The sequence below is a fragment of the Chroicocephalus ridibundus genome, chromosome 7, assembly GCF_963924245.1.
Source record: "Chroicocephalus ridibundus chromosome 7, bChrRid1.1, whole genome shotgun sequence".
In the NCBI taxonomy this organism is placed as follows: domain Eukaryota; kingdom Metazoa; phylum Chordata; class Aves; order Charadriiformes; family Laridae; genus Chroicocephalus; species Chroicocephalus ridibundus.
In genome coordinates, this window is record NC_086290.1 from 2,726,403 (window position 1) to 2,749,380 (window position 22,978).

General features: G+C 41.9%; 1 protein-coding gene across 2 annotated transcripts in view; it reads right to left on the reverse strand.

The window, feature by feature from the left end:
* Positions 1-574: 574 nt before the first annotated feature.
* LYPD6B (LY6/PLAUR domain containing 6B) overlaps positions 575-22,978 on the reverse strand; it is a 57,570-nt gene continuing 35,166 nt past the window's right edge. The window contains exons 1-6 of one of the 2 annotated variants that reach the window (XM_063342501.1): positions 11,664-11,832; positions 9,360-9,456; positions 7,947-8,100; positions 6,689-6,787; positions 5,625-5,755; positions 575-3,677 (exon numbers count right to left, since the gene is read on the reverse strand). In XM_063342501.1, coding sequence (XP_063198571.1) covers positions 3,513-3,677; positions 5,625-5,755; positions 6,689-6,787; positions 7,947-8,061 — 510 coding nt within the window. In that variant the 5' untranslated portion in view covers positions 8,062-8,100; positions 9,360-9,456; positions 11,664-11,832 and the 3' untranslated portion in view covers positions 575-3,512. Of the gene's footprint in view, positions 3,678-5,624; positions 5,756-6,688; positions 6,788-7,946; positions 8,101-9,359; positions 9,457-11,663; positions 11,833-22,978 lie in introns of those variants that run through there. The other variant, XM_063342500.1, reaches the window with a different exon arrangement.

Consider the following 22,978-nt stretch of genomic DNA (forward strand, 5'->3'; position numbering starts at 1 on the left):
ATCCATAGTTAAGTTACAACATCAGTGAAGCAAAATTGAGACACGTGAAATACATACTTTGCGGAGCGCCTGAGGATTATTTTTCTCAGATCAGACAACGCTCTTGTAAGTTCCTCAGCGAGTACTTCAGACAGATAGCTGAGGAGAACACAGAGCTGACACTTGAATCTATTGAATAAAATATAAACATCCTACCATAAATTAACGAAAAGATTGCCTAACGCAGTCAATCATTAGTCATGCCAAAAATATGCACTCTGGCGAATTTTAGCACTTTTTTCCTCTAATAATTGGCTCGTACTGCTCTTCCTACAGAGTCCGCATTTTACAGTGACCTAAAATAAATAGTAAGCAGAAGCATACAGGTTTTTACATACATAAAAAAGCAGCAAAGGTTAAGAGTGATATTCACTCTTAAATTCTGTATTTCTTCAGGCAAGCGCCTGTTTGTGCAGCATGAACATTGCAGTAACAGCTTTTGCATATTCATTTTGCAAGAAACCATAGTCTTAGACTTTGCAATAACAAAGGTATTGATGTATCAAGATGACTAGAACTCATCCTTAATATCCTCCACTATTGGAATCCTGTTAGGCTAAAAAATAAACCTTTGGCAACACCAAATCCTTTCATATACCCAGGTTGTTGTCTTTATTGTTTGTTTGAAAACGATGACAATTAAAATCAAGCATACTATGTTGGCACTCCAGCGGAATTCTTCAATTTATTTTTTTTATTCCAAACAATTTTTTATCAAATGCATTAAGTATTTAAATTATGAGCAGATTTCTTAACTTTTCAGTGTGACGAACAGGAAAAAAAAAAACCCACCTCAGTTCAACCGAGAAAAACAAAGACGGAGAGACCTCCCCTCCCAAAAGGCCTCCTGGCAGTCACAGGGAACCTGCAGCCCGTTTCCCTGCGCCTGAGCCCTCCCGCGGCGCTCCAGGGTCTCCCTGGCACCCCCAAACCCTCTGGAATGGCATTTGCAGCGTAAACAAATGTCAGCGCTTAGATTATTGTAATATTATTTACAGTAAAATCATATAAGACTATAGGGCACTTTAAGGCCTTGTTAAGATTGTGATAATCATTCCCAGAAACCGAATTACGGGAGCACCTAGTGCTTAGAGGCAGAACCAGGAAAAATATCATGATCTGAGCAGTAGCCGACCCCTTGCCTTCACTTTGCTAAGGAATGCCCTGCTGAGCAGAGAGCAAACCTGGAATGATTTTCCCCACAAGAAAAAAGTTCGCGTACCCTGTAGATCACGTAGCAAGAAGGTGACGTTTAATGATGAAAAACAAGGAATGTGCTTGTTACTATTGTCTGACACCAAGATTTATACTACAGGTATGTTACCTAGGGATGGTCACTGAACAAAGGGAAAATTTCCTCACAAGATCCTCGGCATCTTGGCCTGTTGGATGGCACAGCAACGCTCATCAGAACCCAGAGCTTGGAAAACGTTGACTTAGGACGGCAAGAACTATTTTGCATTGGCAAGGAAAAAGTGTTTCCATCCAATTTTTGTAACTGCGCAGCTGCCTGCCAACAAATCACTGACTGATTTTTAGACACATTTATGTCTTCTAAAATATTGCCGAGGCAATTTTAGAATGTAAACAAAACCAAAAACATCTCAAAATCTGTTCTTCACCTGCTAGTCTAAATACATTCAGTGATTTCAAATACCAAATAACTAGGCCAATATTTATGGAAATAAATCCCAATTTACAGATACTTGAAATTTTTCAGAGAACACTTTTGAATCTCTTTTTAAGAGTAAATCTTAATGATCCATCCTTCCTGAAAAATAGTTCAAGTTAATCATAATTTTAACCATCTCATTTAAGATGAGAAAAAGCCACTAGAGACAGATCAGAATAATCTATCTTATTGCTAATCGTATCAGTGTATTCATAAATGAGTAAAATAGATTAAAAAAGGGAAAAAAGTGAAATGCAGTCCCTCAGCCTTGCTAGGTCAAATCCTTACCTGTGCTGCAGTATCTCAGGGTGTCAGAGGAGGTTTATGAAAATGGTGGGGAGTTGGAAGAAACACAATGGGGCGAACGGGAGCAGCGGAGATTTGTTAGGATTCCGGACCACATAAAACCATTCTGAGAAGTCATACAACATCCGCACCTGCTGCTCTGTAGGAGCAGGACGTCTGCAGTGCACGGAACACACACATTAACAAAGCGACCACTGCGGACGCCGTAAAGTCTGACCCACTGCAGGCTCTGTAACAGCTGGATCTGTCAGAGCCCTGGAAAGCACCGTTCTGCGCTATAAGGGGCGAGAATTCACGCAAGCAGCTTATTTATCCCGCTCTGCACCACAAGGTTTACAAAGGTTTTAATATGTCTATCTGTAACCTACACTCTACTATTTGTCAAATTTGCAACTGTTCATCTCGTTGATGAACGGTCGTCTAAATGATAAGGAGTCAAACTGTCGAACTATGCAAATAAATCACATTAAACCCCCCGATATTGTAAGGGAAAACAGAATCTTGGCCTGAACTTTTCAAATGGGGGTGGCAAAGCTACATAACAATGACGTCCAGAGGCCTGGGATATCCAACAGTGCCGACTTACAAGTTGAAGATCCATCAAGGCCAGTAACTTTTCTGGGAGAAACTTCTGCAAATCAAGAGGGAACACAGTACGCTCTTCTCTTTATAACGTAGCTGCTTGACCGTGGCTGCAATTTCAAAGTCATGGTATTACCACCACTTTGAGCAATACCACAAAGATTCAGCTGACGTGAGACTCCATTGCAAGAAAATAATCCCTTTGTGGGGGGAAAATTCTGATTTAGGTGCCCAAACAGTTCATCATGTTCAGACAGAAATTATACATCATTTCACACTGTTTTAAAATCTGAGTGTGAGACCACATTTGTACAGAAAAGAAAGCTATAAGTATTATTTTGTATTATTTCCAGCAGAAGTGATAGCTCTGATCAAAACAGATAAAAAATTCTCTCATATATGTTCTCTATGAAAACCATAACTAAAGATAAGCTTATATACACCTGTTGATCACGACAAGAAACTTATTCGTTATTTATGCACAATGAAAACCAGTTTAAAAACAGTCTCCACTGAGATACCTGTTGGCACATCGTCCATCAAAAGTTCCTTCTTATCTCACCTGGGAAAGCAATTGTCTACTGACACTTTTCTCTGTTCAAAAGACATGCCGAGCTTACGTGTATTGTCATCATAAAATAGTGAATTATAGTAACTTGAGTCCACGCCACTGCCCAGTCAACCAGTGGGTGGTTGTTTTTTAAAAAGTACTGCAGGCCGAATGAAGTATCTTCACTAGAACATCCGAGGACTTCATGATGTACGCTTGCCTTTCCACTGTCCCCTTGCATTGTATGTAATTAAGCAGTATTGGTGATTTCTCCTTGCACATACTGAAACAATCTCCTTAGGGTTCCTTAGGGCCCGCAGAAAGGCGGACCCTCTCAGGCAGAAGTGACGGGAGGACGCTGCATCATGACAAGGCGATCACCAGGACCGATATGAGCAGGGCAACGCTGACCGTCCACCTGCTGCCATCCGACGTCCTGCGGGCATGCAACACAGCAAATACGGCATTTGTGTGGTTGGTTGGTATTTCTACATTGCAGATCATGCCTTCACAGCAAGAAACACACTCCTGTTGAGAAAAAGGAGACAGCGTAACTCAGCAGCGGCTTTCAGAGATGTATGCTCCTGGGCAACCTGCTCTGGGTGACCCTGCTCTGGCAGGGGGTTGGACTAGATGACCTCCAGAGGTCCCTTCCAACCCCCACCATTCTGTGATTCTGTGATTCTATGCATTTTTCAATCGATTGCAAAGGTTACAGCTAAACACATAGAACACATATACTACAACTTCTCTTTCAAGTCGTGCACCACAGCCTTCCTGGAGTAACTCATCCTCTACTGCTGTCACCGGCCTTGGAAACCGCGATGTGATGCAATACAGCCACGCCAGTGGTGGTTCAAGTAGTAAAAGTTCACTAACATAACAGAAAATAGAGAAAGCTTTCACCCGCTTCTCCCTTCTAAAACATAAGCTAAAAACATGCGTTTGCATGTTTCAAGTTTCAGCTTTTTTCTTTTTTTTTTTTAGTTTTAAGCTGAAAAAATTCTGACTGCAAAACCTCTATTCCCATTCATTTTTCCCCTCAAGCTTTTGTGTTCAGTGCAGCTTTCTGTGCTGAAATTCAGACCTGCTTTTTTCAGTTTTCTAGTGCTACAGAACCACTGACATCTGATTTTTAGGACGCTCTGAAAATAGTTTTCCTTACTTGACACTCCTTACTGAAAAAGCCAAGTGAAGGCCAAATTATACCTAATCCAAAGGCATGAGAACTCTTATGAGATAAAAGTGCAGCAGAAGGCAGGTTACATAGTCACTTCATGCCCTCAAGTCCACCAAAACCTGTTGAAATCAAAGGAAATTGATTCAAATAGCATCCAGATTCTTTTATATTTAGCATGGATGTCGTCTGCTTTGTCTTCAGTGTCTGAAATCTTTCATGCTAAAAATAACATAACTAACCCTCTCAACTGTTAAGGAATTGGTGGATAACACTTTACTCCAGTGAATAATACGTTGGTGGGATATGCTTGATTATTAAGAATAAACTTTGACCTCGCATCCCAAGGACAACAGAAGGCAGCAGTTGCAGCTATTTGTCACGGAACAAAACCTCAGAGTCACAGAATGGTCTGGGTTGGAAGGGACCTTAAAGACCATCTAGTCCCACCCCCCTGCCCTGGGCAGGGACACCTCCCACCAGCCCAGGTTGCTCCAAGCCCCGTCCAACCTGGCCTTGAACCCCTCCAGGGATGGGGCAGCCACAGCTTCTCTGGGCAACCTGGGCCAGGGGCTCACCGCCCTCACAGCAAAGGATTCCTTCCCGATATCTCACCTAAATCTCCCCTCTTGCAGTTCAAAACCCTTCCCCCTCGTCCCGTGGCTTCCCTCCCTGCTCCAGAGTCCCTCCCCAGCTTTCCTGGAGCCCCTTGAGGGCCTGGAAGGGGCTGGAAGGTCTCCCCGGAGCCTTCTCCTCTCCCGGCTGAACCCCCCCAGCTCTCTCAGCCTGTCCCCACAGCAGAGGGGCTCCAGCCCTTCCTTAGCTGTATCTCCCTCATGCTCCTCCCTCAGTTGTATCTTGCGTAAGAGCGTGGCCTTTGTGGACAAATACAGCCTTGTTTTGTGTACTGTGCAGTGCTACCCAAGCTGTGTTGTGCAGAGACACCACTGGACTACCTAGCACCCAGCCTGACTTGCCCAAGGGCTGACAGTGCCACAGCTGCAGCACCGGTGCAGGCTGCATTGCCACCTGGGCTACTCCGAACTCAGGAACCAAGGCCCGTGCGCACACCAGCAATGCCCCGGAAAGCTCAGGTGTTTCTTTAGAAGTTGTTCCTCCATCCTGTCACACTTCGGAGAGTAGGGCTAGTCAGGCATCTGTTGCAGAAGTTTGATTTCTGTAGTTAAACAACACTGGCGAGTATTTGGCACATCCTCTTCAGCCCAGCAGGAAAAACAAGTACTGAAACACAAACCCCCAAACCAATCTGCTGCTCTTACACAAGGAGCGGTGCTTACTGTGTGGCCACTTTCCCTGTGATGGTGGCAGCCTACAAAATGGCATTCTTCTCCAGTAGCGCATTTTTTGGTGACCGATGTACTCTTCCCGTGGTCTGTGAAGAGATGAACTGTCAAACAGTACCGAGTACCTACAAAACAAATTTACAAATGATTATTTCCGTAAAGCGTGCCTTCTTTTACAGGGTTTAAAAACTTCACGATTTAGCAAAATATTCACATAAAAATGACTTATTTTGGCTGTATAAAGCCATTTTTCAACTTGAACAAAATACCATTTATCAAGAAATCAATTAGTGATGAAATCTTAAGCTCAACTGACCCTTCAAACCTCCAGAAAGGCTGCTATCATTTAAACTACTTATTAGCACTATAATCTATGCATTTATCATCCATTCTCTCCTCTTTTTTGCAGCACATTCTTGCTTTCTTTGTTTCTGACCCGTTTCCTCATTCCTCTAGTTCATTTCTTCCCTTTTCCCACTGTGACGGTGAATGTCACTGCCAAGAAAAATGAGGAAACGTATTTCCATTCTTTTCTATGTATCTATCATCCTCTCATGCAAGTATGATCCCTGGTCGTGCAGGTCTTGCTGCTCACATGTAAGCCTACAGCCCATTATATCCCGGGATGGCTCCCAAAAGGAAGGGGACAAGGCTACAAAGGCAATCCATCGGTTCTTTTAAACACCACCACCTTTAAAATGAATTCCTAGGAAGCACACAGCTATATATATTCACATGCACATATATAACCAATCAATATATAATCAATATCTTATTAATACATGAATTAATATATTAATAATATATTGTGTACCGTATAAAATGTTTTATACATATATATATATTAAAATAATTTTTCACTCTTGCTTCACACTCTGAAATGATCAAAATATTCACCTCAGCAAAATTCGTGTGACTCAGTATTACTAACAACATAACTGAGGGCACCACTGCGTTGGCACGTTAATCCTATTCAGTTTGACTTCTACAAGACGTCTGAGTCAGGGAGAAACAAATTTAACTATCACAAAGAATCTCCTTCGTACAGAGGCACTTACTTTCAGGACACCACCTGTCTTCAGCCCATCTGTTACAGTTGTAATTGTCCACCGCGTTGTCACAGGTAAAGCACTTAAAGCTGTTTGGGAATGGAGTGGCTTTAAAAGTATTAAAACATAGTAAGTTTGCAAATAGTAAGAAAATAAAATATTCAGAATAATACTGGAAGTGCTTGTAGACACATACAGTTACAAAAACATACTACACACATTTACATATTTTCAATGGTATATCACTGTTAGACAAATAAAACCTACGGGACAAGTTTTGTAGAAAGCTTTTGCATTTTTAACTGATTTTCCTACGCCTGAACTTTAAAACACCTCCTGTTGTTTTCCTTCTCACAATCCAAAATACCACTGAAGTCGTGGTGGGAAAAACAGGCAAGCGAGAACACCGTGTATACATGCGCATGACCGTACGTGCGCACGGATGTTTGTACAGATACACAAACACTACCTACATTCAAACGGCTTTTGATTCCCTTGAGGAAAAAAACCCCACACCTTCAAAACCAGCTTCGGATCTTGATCTCCAACTCTGAAGAAGTCTGAACCCTTTGACAAAGGGATCAAGACAACGATTTTAAGATCTCATTTGCATTTTATAAATATATAAATTGTTTTAAGATGCGCATTTCCCTAGACGCGCAGCTCCCCGGGTGCGCATAGATTCCTATTATATCTAGCTGTCTTGACTGTTTCAGTGATACGTATCAGGAAAATCTTCTCCCCTGAAATGAAGGGATGGAGCACATCTGATGCTAGATAAGAGGCAAAAAAATGATGCTATTAGTGACAACTGGCTTCACAGGTCTCACAAGGTTTTTAATTACCTTCAGTTTGAATTAACTGCACACCTATTCTCTGCCTCACAAAACCCCCAACACGAAAAAAGACAAAACCCTCTGTTCTGTGTTATTTGTGAGAAATGCACTGCATGATTTGCTCTGCAGGAAGACGTTTCAGAGACAGAAAAATATAATAAAAGCACTTAAAATGTGAAAACTGTTGCCCTCATGCGTTCTTTAATTTAGCAATGCACGCAATTGTTTGTTTTCATTAAGTCAACTTCTAAAATCTTAGATATAAACTAAACTGCTGGGAGCTGAAAAGCAAAAGTTTTATTTTAATCTTTTTATCCTTCATGTTTGAAGGAGACAAACACCTGAAAACCACAGGACTGAGAGAATACGGCAATTAACTAAAATGTCAAGCTACAACTGCACACATAAAAAAAGCATAACTGTCTACTTACGGTCTAGCGGAGGTCTCACGTTGTAAAAGTTGATGTTCTCAGCTGAAACCCAGCTTCCTGAAAGGATGAGGAAGGGAAGAAAGGCTCCGGCCAGCATGTGACAGAATAACAACATGCTGAGGATTATTGTACACGAAAAGCAAAACTCTCAGGCCTAGGAAAGAAAGGGAACGCATTATTTAGGGGGAATCATAAAGAACTGGACGTGTGGAACAGTAAGTTTCCCATGAACTACTTTGGAAACCTGGAAAATTCAGCCCGTAGATCTATACTGTGAAGCCGGCTAAGGCAAGCAGGCACCCAACGATGAACAATGCAAAGCTGGGCAGTTGCTGCCTTCTGCTGGCCAAGATCCTGCACAAAGTACTTAAAATTCCCACAAGTGTAAAAAAGTTCTTTCTTTCATCTATTTGTCCTTCTAAGCAACGTCAATCTTACAGATTCCTTGTAAGCGTTCCTAAAAACCAACACCAAAACAGAGCTCCTTTATATCCTACTCGAAACAAGACGGGATTACAGCGCCATTAAAGAAAGCAAAATGCAGACAAATGTCATGTTTAACACCAACAGCCTAGAACCCAAGACCAATTCCTTCTTGGTACAGATCAATGTAAGTCTATTGACTTCAGATAAATTGTAAGTGCATTTACCAACGGCAGAGAATTAAAGACCATGAGTGTAAATTAGATCTATTTCTTTTTAAGGTGCATACAAAAGAAATGCTAAGGAAGATGCCTGGTGATGTTACACAAGTTTTGGAGAACACTCAGAGAGATGAGAGGCCTGTTTTAGGCGTGCTTTGCACATTTATTTGGGGCCCCCAAATAAATATCCTAGGTATTTTGGTAAGGCTTTATAGAGCAGAACTCATCACTGAACACTTTGGCCAGTTTGATATTGAGATGTACACACATACGTACGTACACACAGGTACGTATGGCAAATTGCAGCGATACTGGAGACCCAGCTGAGATATTAAAAAGTCGAATCAGATGAAATGGCACTCCGCCCATGCAAATTCCCAGCAGGAGAAACAAGCTGGAGTGGAGGTTCCCGCCAAGCCAGAGACGTTGCTCTGAGCTGCCAAGTGCATTCATTCAGAAACCTCTGCACGCCCCGCGCAGGCCCGTGTACGCATACACTGCAGCAAGCTCTGAGTGACGCCAAGCCCTGAACTGAAAATGCTACTCAAGACCGCAGTGGTGAAGTCAAAAGATTTCCTTCTTTTTCCTGAGCTTTTTTTCCCCAATTGACACAGACGGGAGTTATTTGAAAGGTGGTTTTGCCAACAAACCAATCAACAGAAAGTTCAACTTCATGCACTGGGAGCGTAGCCACCCTTCTTAAGATTTGTTTTTTAAATCCTGGCTTTATGAATCCCTTTCAGTAGACAGTGAGAAAGCCGCAGCATACCTCTACTTGCAGCGCACCTCCGAGACTATTTTCTGTGGATGGTCCAGATTTCTTCTGACAATAGCCCAGGATCTAAAGAAGGATTACAAAGAAGAATCTGTGGGGAAAAAAAAAACAGCAAGCGATCATCATAATTCTGTCCTGAAGGAACTAATTAGCTGAAACACTGTGTAGGTCCTTATTTATATTGAAAATGAAGATAGAAACTTAGAAGTACGGTGGTTTTTATAACAAAATATCCAAAGAAGCACCTGAACCACACGGTGTGGCTCTGCCTCATTGAGTGCCACCCTACTGCAGATACACAGATTCTGTGACACCCAATGTCATCAAAGACAAATGAAAGACAAAAAGTGAAGCAATGAGACGACTCAGCCCTTCCAAGAGGGTGAGTTCACTTCTCTCGCAAGGGAAAAACATCATTCAGGCAATGACCTGGGCAGGACCGACTATACCAGATGAATATATATTTCATACTCTAGACATATCCAAACTTGCAACACATGCTGTGACCAAAACAGAAGCACTAATCAAGGCAACCTAAGAGAGCAAAGACAATCATCAGCCTCCAGATTAGCGGTTATTAGCAAGTTATGAAGTAAACAGGTCCCCCACAGTTCACTCCTTACTGAAACAGGAACACAAAAATGTTGGTCAAATCCCTAACACCACTGCCAAATCCAAAACAAATCTAAAACATAGTCACAGATCTCTCCAATTAAGCAGATGATACCCTGCAGCAGTAAAGCCAGGCTGCTTATAACCCACTTGGCTGGTCTCACTAACACATACTCAAGGTGCACATTTCAAATGTACACTTAGTTTTGTGGGTTTTACTAATTTGTTGAGAGACAAAACAAAAAGCATCATGACTGGATGCTTTTCTGCTGACAAGTCAACCCACATCATGTTCTGTCCCTGAGCTGTTGCCTCCAAAGTCTATTTCATGACCCTTTAATGTTTTCCAAGAGAGAGCAGCAGAATGTGGCATTATCCAGGAGACAGTGGGATAACAGGAGAAAGCAACAAGAGGAGACATGAATGATCCAACACACCATCCAACTGAACTTCTCCTTCCTCTAGCTTTCTTAGCTCTACCAGTTTACGTTGCAGACAACATCTCTCCCTCAAGCTCCTTTTGTTTCAAACAGTTCATTTTACCTTGGTGCCTAAAACCTCCATCCTTTGCCATCTGTATCTGAGATTCTTAAAATCAATTTTGCTCCCAAAATAACCTTTTATCCCAGTGTCAAGAGGTGACAGAATTTCTATTCCAGCTGACGAATGTCTTCTTTTCTTCACAGACAATATTCCCCGTATTATCCTATCCCACTCTTCTGCTTTACGGTATTTCGGATGAGGTTTCAATGCTCTCACCGAGAGAAGGAAGCACCATAGCACACCAAGCTCCTTCGTTAACACCGTAACCATTATTCTGAATGAGCTGAAGAGTTAAAAGTCAAAGTAATCACAAAATGTCATAGGTACTGGAAGCAAAATATATTAGCATCATTTCAATAAAATTATATATAAATGTAGAATTCTATATAAAGTAGCCAATCTGAGAAAAAATGAACAGCTAAGGATGCACAAAGGCTAACTTCAGAGATCTTTCATTTCCCACACAAAGGGGAATTCTCATACGGCGATTTAAAAACAAAAATACCCACAAAGCACAGAATATGAAACGCAATTATGCACAATTGAATTAGCCAGCTCGTCAGTAACGTCCCCTTTGTCGGCTGTAGAAGACACATCCCTCCTCTCGCTCCCTCTGCAGGTTGTCCTTTGCCATTCTTTCCCATAGGTATCTCCTGTCATCCGTGACCGGAGTCCAAACACGGAACGATGAGGTGTTCGGTCTGACTCAGTACAGCCACTCCGTCTTACATTCGTCCCATTTATCCCACTACTGCGCAGAGAGATTAAAGCTACTTTAACTGCAAGGTGGAATTTTATGGTCCTGAGCCATGATCCCTTTCCTCCCCCTGCTCAGCTTTCCCACTAAACCGAGCCCGTTTGGAAGCCACTCTTAGCTGTGCTGGGATAAACTGGTCCCCAAGCCCCAGGAGGGAGTGACACCGGAATCTTTTGGAACCTCCGTATCCTTTGCCGGGACGCCAGACAGTGTTTTTCCATGCAGAATAAGTACTAGCTCAAAATCAGAACCACCACATATTTAATTTTAACAAAATAATTTTTAAAAGTACAGCAACCGATAGCAAGGTGTGGAGTTACAAGGACAGGAACTCCAGTACAAGTAGGTACCAATTTGCAGAGCCGCACGTTCCTGACACTAATTACCTTCCTCTTGTGTCCTTGGACGCTCAGAGACCAGTTTGCACTGACTCCACTACCAGGCCCTTAACGCTCCCAGGCTGCTTGAGCGTCCTTGGGAAGAGTAAGAGAAAAGTCTTTTTTATGCCTCAAATGTCAACATCCTTCTTCACAGATCCCTTGCAAAACAGCTCCGTTTGTGCCCTTTGAATATCACAAGCAAGTTACTTTTAAACTGGCAAGCCAGTTTTAAGCAAGTAGCAAATTTCAGTGGATTTCGGGCAGCTCAAGAGCATTTAATTCTTCCACTTTTACCCCGCAGGAAGACAGGGTATTGAATCATTGCAATATGGAACAGCTGCAAAATTTATCTCCGTAACATGCATCTTCTGCAGTTTCTACTAGGTTGAGGAAAATTTGCCGTTACGGGGGAGAGCGGTCTGTAACTTGATCTGAGGCACCTGGAGAGCAAATAAAAGGCACAATTACACTTGTGCCAGCTTTCTACAAATTCAGGCTCCCTCCTGCCCCGTCCCCCCCGCCCCAACCCCAAGTTCCCATTGCTTTCCCCAGAGAAGCTCAAGCCAAATGGAAAATTCTAGAGAATATAAATACAAAAAAGCGAGCCTTTAGTTGGTGTAAAGCCCAGCAAATCGCCCTCCCAACCTGCTGTAGTCAAAGGTGTCCTTGTTTGCTAACCAGGCCGATAAATAATGGATGTGGTTTGACACAGTCTTGGTTACACAGCTGCACCAGAAGTCCCTTCTCAAATAAAATAGGAAAATATTGGCAAAAAAAAAAGAAAAACAAAAAAAGGCTTTCATATCTTATCCAAAATCTTTCAAATGCTTCTTTTCTTCAGAGTCTCTCTCGTCTCTGTTGTGCCTCCATATAATATTATCTAGTAGCATGAGTAAACATTTCATAATGCACAATTAAGAACTCGCATTAACGAAGGAAAAAATTGTCACAATCCAGAAGATTAACTTACATAAACAAGAGCAAACACGGAGACGCAGCTTTTCTCAGGTGAGGGAAGACGACCCAAGAGGGAAGGGCTGTTAAGGTACGCTCTGTAACTAAAGCACATTTCAAGAAAACAACGAGGAATACAGCGGCTGAAATAACTATTATATTCCAGGAGGTTTTAAAGTTTATCTTGCAGCGTGTAACATAAGAGTAGGAAGCAGCGCGCTTGATTTCTGATTTTAATAAAATTCAAGTCTGTCTGCATTGTTTTTCCTGGCAGACTCTGTGGAGGATTAGCAGATTTAACACCAGATACGGAACGCAAATGAAACTTCCTCCTGTCATTTAGTAAGCAATTTTCAGGTGCTATTAGATAATTGCAAATGCTTATGTTAAGCTTGTTAAATACCACTTCAGGACATAAGAGTTAGAAATACATAGGCAGAAAGGTATGTATGGTAAGGGCTGAAAAAGTTAAAACCAACACCTGACATCATCAGGTGTTCCCTGCAACAAGCCAGAGAGGCCAAAACTGACCCTTCAACTTATCCAAAAGGACAAAAATAGCTCCTTGGCTTCCCCATTTCTTAGACAAATCCTGCCGTTCTCATGTTTTCCTCTGGAGACCACTTAACTTGATCTGTAAGCCACCGTTTACCCCACTTCAAAACTCAGAGAGTGAATAAATGGGTGGAATGAATAAGAGAAAACCTTCATTTTCTTTGGGAAACAGGTGGGGCACATTTAAAATAAAAAGGGAGAAAAAAGGAAATATTTTGAAGAATTTAAAAAAAAACCAAACCATAAAATACTCTTACAGATCTGCAAATTAGAACTATTTGTTATACAGTTTTCTTATCTACTGAGTTGAGTTTCTATTTTCTGATTTTTTTCCTTGCACCACATTAGCGTTAGTACAAAATAACAGGAAAAGAGATTTTACGTCACGCTGACAGACAGCTGCAACCAGTAACACCGACAGAACAGAATCCAGGTTATCAACGTTATTTTTAAACACAACACATTACTTTATCTTCACCCACAGAACACTTAACCCTGCCTGGAATTAAATATGGTCTTAATTACAAGAAATCACAGAGTTGCGTATCTCAGACCTTATAAAACACGTACAGCTCCGGCAATGGCGACGTCACTTAGCTTGGGGTGTAGAGCTGGCGTGGGAAGCTGTGATGCAAAGCCACCGCGAGACACGGCGGTGTCTGACTCCACAATACACACAACTGCAGGGATTTTGAAAAGATGAATGGGTGATTAATGTGATAAATCGGAGAAGCGCCACTGAAGTGAAGTGTTTGCCAGGATAAAATCACGTATTTGTTTTTTAAGCTCATACAAAAAAAGAAGATCCATGGATTGAATATTGCATTACATGGCGTTACATCTCATTCCTTTTACAGCCAAAACTGCTCAGCAAAAACTAGTCCTGAGCACTGACGTTTATTTTAAAATTCAGAATCCCTGATCATCTTTGGAAAGTAATTTATTCTAGCTAAAAAGTCACTGATGAGAGAGAAATCTCCTATTCCCTTCTGCAAGCGTATGATTTCCTCAAAGAACTGCACTTTGTCAAAGCTATGCATGACCAGAAGTTTTACGCTTCAGCTTGTAACAGCTTCTATATATCACATATTCAAGCTTTAAATGTCTCTCTCCCACCTGTGCTAGGCTGGAAATAGGAACTTAATATTACTCTAGAGAAAAGAGATTATAGGAATAAGCAGCGCTTTTTTCTTTCCTTGAGCTCATCGGGGCACTTCTGTGAAGATCAGTTTAACGGTATTAATTTTACGCAATATTTTGTGAAATACCTCAGTGTATCAGATCATTATTAACTAGTTAGGCCTCACTAGAAACGGTGGGATAGAAGTTCGGCAGACCTACAGACCTCTCTGTACAGAAGCTGTAGGGACCCCAGTTTACGGTACCGAGAGGCCCCAGTCAACACCCAACCGGCCAAAAGTAGAAGACAAAATTCTGATTTTCAGTATCCTTCTACAAGTTTAGCTCCAGACCACAGTCAGTATTTAAAAGTCTTCTGTTTTCCTGACAAGCTAAATTTACTCACGTTCACCAAAAGTAAAGGTAACGCTACGGCACGTTGCACAAGAATAAAGTTCTTCAAGAACTATTTTGGAGCACGCGAAAGGTGGGACAACAGCATTGTTCCAATGAAACCAAGAGATACCTGTATATTTCTATAGACCATCCACTAATTGTTGTTAAATAGAAAATGCAGCATTTCAGCCAGTTTGATCCAGCCTTGGAAACATGCCTTGTTTTTAATCCCTGATTTTCCAAGTGAAATCCTATTTATTTCTAACACGAACTATGTGCAATATACAGTTACATGCGCCATAAAATTACATATACTATTCTAGACAATAAAAAAATAAGACATTCTAGACAACAGAAATGAGAACCTACATGGTTTCCACTTGTGAAGTAAATACCACGCTCCCTTTCAAATTAAAATGTCAAATCAAGATTTGCGCAGAAAAGATTCGCTAGGAGAAAAGAGTGTTTGCATGCAGTCCTGCTTCACATCTTACACTCACCAAAATCTGTTTGAACCTTCAAGGGCCCAGTGGGATCTCACAAATTAGAAGGTATGACCATTTCTGCATCACAAAGAACATTCTGCAGAAGCTTGATATTCAGTTGTATTTTAAAACTAAGATTTGAGCTATGCACCAGCTGGGTTCATAATTTTACCCAACGCTGGTGTCTGGAGAGAATTCAGCCTTCGTTCTCAACTCTTGGTCACCCCCTCACTACCTTGGCGTTTGGTTGGGTTCTTTTCCAGTTCTTTGGAAAGAATAAGGGGTTCAAAACCATCAGTCCCCCTGCCCCTTCCTCCCATTTCAGTTGCCACCTTTTCCCAAGTCACAGAGGGTTGGGTATCACATATGTGCCAATACAAACTCACATTTTGCGCTGAAAGAACATGAAGAAAAGGTAAACTATCTTTGTCTAGTTTTATTGTACTAAGCGTCAGGGTGCAACCTCTCATGGCAAAATGTCCTTTAACTTCCTACAGCAGGGCGCTTCACTAAAACCACAGATAATGACATTTTCTACAATAACACAACACTGGAGGGACTATTTTGCCTTCACTTTCCCAGTAATGAGAAAATGGCCAGCAACGCCCTTCTGCCCTTCCGCCACCATTTTATGCCCGTTTAAGACAGTAGCACGAACTAATCCGCACTGCAATTGAGAAAAGCCACACACAGAGTCAACCACTGGTTTATACTGGCAGGGTTTAATGTGTGAAATTTATAGTGCTGGTACTTGTCTGATACTATCTTTGCCTCATGTTTATATCAGCTTTTTGTAACTACGCAATCCCTGAAATCATAAACAGTACCAGCTCCTTGCACGCACCAGGAATGACTGCGAATGCTACTGGACGGACACCATGAATTCCCAGTTCTGCCAGACTACGTCCAGGGAACCACAACAACAAACTCCTGCTGTTGAATGTGGTTGTGAGGAACAAGCTGTCTTCATATTGAACTCATAGAATCATCAAATCCTAGGATGGTTTGGGCTGGAAGGGACCTCAAAGATCATCTCGTTCCAAGCCCCTGCCCTGGGCAGGGACACCTCCCACCAGCCCAGGTTGCTCCAAGCCCCGGCCAACCTGGCCTTGAACCCCTCCAGGGATGGGGCAGCCACAGCTTCTCTGGGCAACCTGGGCCAGGGGCTCACCGCCCTCACAGCCAACAATTTCTGCCTCACATCTCATCTCAATCTCCCCTCTGTCAGTGTAAAGCCCTTCCCCCTCGTCCCATGGCTCCCCTCCCTGCTCCAGAGTCCCTCCCCAGCTTTCCTGGAGCCCCTTGAGCGCCTGGAAGGGGCTGGAAGGTCTCCCCGGAGCCTTCTCCAGGTTGAACCCCCGCAACTCTCTCAGCCCGTCCTCAGAGGAATCATTGAGAAGAAGCTTTTGTTCACCTGAACTCATGACAAGAGCTATTACGTCACATTTCTAAGAAACACACGTATCTGAATCAAACTTATTGAAAATGCGATTTTAAAAGCAGAAATCTTTTGCAGGTTCTATTTTCATGGCCTACCCGATGTTTATATTTATTAAGAGGACTGATTTCCATTGCAAGTGTGCTGGAGGCATGGAAAGAGTGAAATTCTGATTATTGCCAAGTCAATACAGAATCTACTACAGGAGGAACTACCCAACTGACAGAAAAAGTACCTCCCTTGAAATCGCATTGCCTACAGAGCTGCACCACAGCTCGGTGTCATGCATCACACCTAACATTACTAACAGCGTAACATAACTCCTTTTGAGCAGAAAATTAATCATAGTGTCACTGATTACACTTCTGAAAAATGTTGTGTGCACAAAAATCTCCCCTCTTCCACATTGCTTGTCCACATTTCTAAGGCGCGTACTTTCAGTCACTGAAAACTGATCAAGTATTTGAGTAATTCCCATTACTCCGCCTTGCCCTACAAGAGCTGACATACATAACATCCCAAGCGTATAGACTTGCAGATGTAGTTCTCCTAGATGAACCCCAATTGTGCATTTCCCCCGTTTTCTCTTTGAGGTCTCAGACTACTCCACTCCGAAGTGATGGATACTTCAAATATGGCTTCCTAAATCACAGATGAAGCTTTTTCTACTTGAGATACAACCACTAATGGAGAAGAGATGATGAAAACCCCATTTCTAAGCCAAGGTTCTCTGTCTGCAGTACTTTGGTTTCTACAACCCCTTTTCTAGCTGAACTTTTCACTCCTATTATTTGCCACCGAAGGGCGAGCTGAGAAGCTGGCACTGATGAGGGTGCTTCTGATGATGTCTCTTAGGAAAATCTTGATATACATGACGGAATATATCTACACGCATATTTTACAGCCTTGTCTTCTTAAAGAAAGATTTACTTGGAAGATATGTCCAGAGGTACGTGAACTCTGCAAAAGCAAGAGATGAAAGGGGGTAAGAAGAAAAAAGGCTTTATTTTTCTAAGAGTACTACCAAAGTCTGTTTCAATTCCTTACACAGTTACAAACACAAAAAGGCTTAAGAGTCGTTTGTTTGTTTTGAAATGCTTTAAATGAACTAGGCTCAATCAATTGCTGACCCATCCAATCTGACCTAGCGTAAAACGGCATTTACTTCCCATCAACACTCTAATCCAGACAGTTGAAACCAGCAAAAAGCAAATCTCATTTTTTACTAGCCGAGAACTGTCACCCACGAGCAGCATTTGGCACAACTTGTTATTTGAACAGCCTCAGTCAGCTTTCTCTTGCTTTGTGAGGAAAAAGTGATTTGCCCTCATTTCAAGGGAGGGACAATCCAAACATAAAAAGCTCCCTTTCGCAGGTTCACAAAAGCCGCGTTGACGTATATGCCATATCTGCAACTACAAAACCCCAACGCTGCGCTGTTTTCTTCCTCTAAGGCTCAAATTTCTGGAGCAGAAGCACACAGCTTCCATGTCTATAGGCACAACCTGGCATTACGCACTAATAATTAAACATAATAATATTTAATTAAAATTATTTGAAAATAATGAATTTTTGTACAGTTTCTCTCATTTCCCTTCATTCACCATAAACACCCACGCTCCAGAAGCGGAATCACATCACCGTGTATAGCAGCTAAAAGGAAATCACATTCCCATCCCCTTGCAGCTTCTTCTTCCATTTGCTGGAGGCTGAGCCTTGGATATTATAGTAGCTGAGGAAACATTCCCAGGATTCAGACAAAAAACAAAACATCTATCATTTCTTGTCTTTTCAGCGTTGTCCAGGATGGACATCTAGTATTTCATAGCATTTTTTTTCATAGTATTTTTCACTGAAGTGACACTATCTTTTTTTTTTATTATTATTTTTAAAAAGCTTGAATTGAAAGAGCGCAGAGGACAGGGAGCCAAACCATTTCCAGCGCCAGCCATTTGGGATGGAACAGCATCCAGCCAGTCCCTTCACTTCTTCCAGCGCAGCTCCCACTCATCTCCCCGGCAGGAATTCACTAATAGCACTGGTTATCTTACAAATCTTAACCACTCGGAACGGTCCCATCCTCAGCTTAGCAGCATATTGAATATTGGAAGGAAACAGGTAAAAAAATCCAATCCCGCCCCCCTGTTTTATGTCCACCGAAGGGACACGGGCACCTCGTCTTCTCACCTCGCCATGCTGCAAAAGCTAATGACTGTGGGTGCGATTCATGGTCTTCGTTCTACAGAAAGCAACCAAGCATCTTGGTTCCATCTAGCGCAAATGTTCCCTTCCCCTGACACACATTTCCCATTTCTCAGCTCTTTCTTCCCCCCGCCCCGCTTATCTCTTCAGCGTGATGCTATCGATGCAGTGAAGTTTTCTCTCTTGCTAGAGGAGGTTACCTGAGAGTTTTATAATTAAAGTGACAGCACTGCTTCTATTCAGTACCGTGCTGGCTCTTTGTGATATTTTCCAAGGGCAGTAAGGAGATTTACACTTCAAATAACAGTCTTTCCCACAGTCACACCTCTGAAGTCCTCTCCAAGAAGAAATCATCTTTAGCTTCTGGGTATTCTGAGCAGAGACTGGCTTGTATTCTCAAAGCCTAACGTCCAATAAAGCCTCACACCTTATTCCTTTCAGTCAAGTCAACGGAATAATAAAACAAAACATGGGAAGTAATTTATAATCTGAACTAAAGGTTAGTTTTCATTCAATTGGAGGAGCAAGAGAAAGAGACAAAGTGCACGCTCCAGCTCTGCACTTACCTGCCCAAGAGACAATGACACATTCTTAAATAAACTGGCAGCGCGGTAACCAGTAACAATAGGAACGCCCCTGGGTGGGGAGATTTATTTACTTACATATGGCCTACCATGTGCAGAATTTCTTTTGACAAATTAAAGCTGGCAAATTTTCTGTTTCCTTCATTTTCGGTTCACAAATCAACAGTAACGCTAAAGAGAAAAGCACTACAAGTAGGAAAAAAAATAATTCCTACTTTACTAAAAATAATAAATCCTTGACAGGTAAGGCAACCCTGAGTAAAAACAGAAAAGGAAGCACTGGATTTCAGTGGTGAATGCCAATTTCTGCATCTGAAATATCATCAGTTGGTTTGCAGCAGAATTTCTTCGGAGATTTATGAACGGGTGTGAGAGGACTAAGCTCAAACTCAAGAGCCAAATGCTGTATCTGCTTTTTTTCTGGTTTGGTTTTTTGTTTTGTTTTTTGTTTGTTTGTTTGGTTTTTTGTTGGGTTTTTTGTCATAGATTTCAGATGCTCCCATGCAATTCCGCAGAGCCTGATAACCCTCCCTTTCCGAGAGGAGCAGACGCCCAATGCCGCATCCATTTCCAGTAAACGAGCTTTGCCTATTGATAAAGCTCTACCCGCTAGAACAGGCTAAAATACTATGTGCAAACCACGCAATATTTGCACGCTGCGTTTCAAAACAGGCGCACAACTCACCCTAAAGGGTGAATAAATAGTTTATTGTAGCCGTTTCTCTTTATTGTGCTTTTCATAGGCTACAGGCCAGTTCCAAGAACTATCAGATGCCATTTGAGTAAGCTATCCATATAAACGAACACAGATGAAAACTTGCCTTACTACTATTCCCCTCCAAACAGAAAGCAATTCCCTGGGGGAAAGAAGAAATCGTATTCCTTTTGTGTAGGGAGCTCACATTCTAACTCTTCACAATCAAAGGCACCATGTGCTTTTTCCTAAGGTTACTCAGAGCCTTGCAGAAATCCTTTGTATAACCTTGGGTGTCTTTTAGGCAGCTAGGTCATTATCAAATTAGTGCCAGGATAAACTGGAAAGACAGACACAAGAAAAAAAAAATTACCAGTAAGGAAAAAAAAAAATATAATATTCCAAACACTAGTAATGGAAAAAACCCCTCAAACACTACTAAGACAAAAAAAACCCAAGCACCAGTAATAGTAAAATCCACCAAACACTAGTGAGAAAATAAACATTAGTAAGAAAATAAACACTCGTAAGAAAAAGACTGCAGCCTCTCATAACAAAAGCTATTGCATACCCATATTTATTATTATTGTTGGTCTCTTCAGGTCCACATGCTTTCACCAGGCTGTACAGGTTTCCCTCAGCACCTGCAAACATCACATGAAAAGGGCAAAAAGAAGAAGTATAAGGAAACACAGATGTTAGGCCATTTCATTTTGGAGGATTTGTGGGATTTCGGTTGATTTAATTTTTGTCTGTTTGGGCTGACAATGCGTAAGTATTTCAACAGGTCTTTCAATACTCTCCCTTAATGGATGAGAGCAGGAGGGGTTTTTCACTTGATTTTCTCCCATTAGATAATACATTTTTTTAAAGTTTAGGGTTTTTTTTCTGTCAGGCTTCTTGCCTGTAGAGAAGGCAGGGTTGTTTGGTGGGAGATGGCTCAGGCCCGTGTCACGAAGCAGGAGTTAGGAAGCTCTCTTTACTCCAAAACTGCCCAGCAACAAGCCGTTTCAGGAAAGAATACGCGAACATCTCAGCTTACAGGGATAATTCCTCCTGTATATGTTCACCCTCCTTCCCGACAATCTGTAATTCAGGGACTTCCCAGGGCAGAGACAGCGTACCTATCTTGGTGTTTAATTGCCCATGGCTTGGCTAATTGAACTGTCCACGGGTTATTACTGCCAGGTTTTGAACCCATCTAGAGTTTTGGTAATCACAACATCCTACGGCAATAAACGGCAAAGCACAAACATGTACCTTTTGAAGCGTTATTTCCTTCCCTTTGTTTTAAACCAGCTGCCTGTTTCATTTTATGGCACCTAGTCCTTGCCCTGTGACAAACCACGAATGACCCTCCGCGGCTTCCCTTCCCCACAGTGCCGGGATTTCCCTGGTGCCTGCCACAGCCCTGAGCCAGTTGTCTCTTTTCCTAAGTAGGGGCAGGGGGGGAAAAAACCCGCTCCTTTTTCAGAGAAGTTGAAGATCTTTGTTTACCTTTATTGTCTTCTGCATATTTTTTTTGGTTCATAGTATATATTTTGAAATCAAGGGAAAAGCAACCACTGAACAAAGTGTGGGTACACTACGAGGGGAGAGAGGGACACGCACGCGCATACACAAGCCCTGTACGCCCACCTAAACAGACTTCGTACCTGAACTCCAGGAAAAATTAAATTTTCATTACTGCTGATAATATACTAATTTTCCTTTTGTTAACTATATTCATTTTCGCGACGCAGGTCATGCAATACCCCAATTACCCACAGGTTAGGAATATACCTTTTCAGAGGTTAAATGACTTTCAGAAATTGTCAGTTGAGAAGAAGTCCTACGTGCACATCAAGCAATTCCTCAAAATACATTCTGTGAACGTCGACAGACGAATAAAGAGTTTCAGAGGGTAACTTACAGCTTATTACTTTCATTCTGATTCCTCTAACATGATGCATGGATTATGCAGAAGTTGACACAAACCAAAAATTAATTATCTACTTCAAGGATTTACAGCAGTGTATAAACAAAATAAGAACATAAATGAAACATTTTCAAACTCAGATCTTCAATTCCAAGTGTCAGCCTGGAGCAAAATGTTATGTCTGAGCTACAGTATTAAATCCCCCAAACATGGAAAGGCTCAGAAAGAACATCCTTTCAGACTCCTAATTATTACTGCACTGAAAACTAGAGGTTAGCAAAAATCTTCACTGTGTGGCGACGGAAGGAGGGAAAATAGGGAAAAGAAACGCAGGATGGGCTTCATCAATAAACCTTACGAGACAATTAATTAAAAATACGGACAGAAGGGCCAGGACAAGTTAATTGGCAGAGAATCTAGAAAGTGACCTGAATCAGCAGATTTTAGAGCGTTCAGTGTAAACTGAATAATTCTACAGAACCAAATTACCCAGCAGGGGGAAAGCTATCCCTTCCGTAGTACCAGGCAAATACATAGGAAGCAATAAACTTTATTACAGGAAAAAAGAGGCTCAACAGTCTTTTAAAATCAGAGAACTTTCTTGCTGTGATTCTGTGCTCTCACTTATCTCCATGAATGGGCTTCGGTGCCTGAAAACCAGCAGCAGGGGAAAGAAAAAAGGAGACAACATTCCCGAACAGCTCTCAGCTGATGGAGCCTTTAATCATTTGTATAATCATCATAAAGGGATGCTGCATCAGCAAAACCTCCTCGGTGTTTTCAAGAAGCACTTTTATACGTTACCAGAGAAACACCGCAGTATCTACAAAGTGGATACAGCAGCAGAAGGGAACACAGCTCAGAAGAAAAGGGAGATGTCTCTAACATCCACCATCGCCTGAGGAGCAGAAACAGTCATAATGTGCGTCTGGCCACCACCTCTGTCTCCGATGGAACAGAATTTCATCTTTTAAAA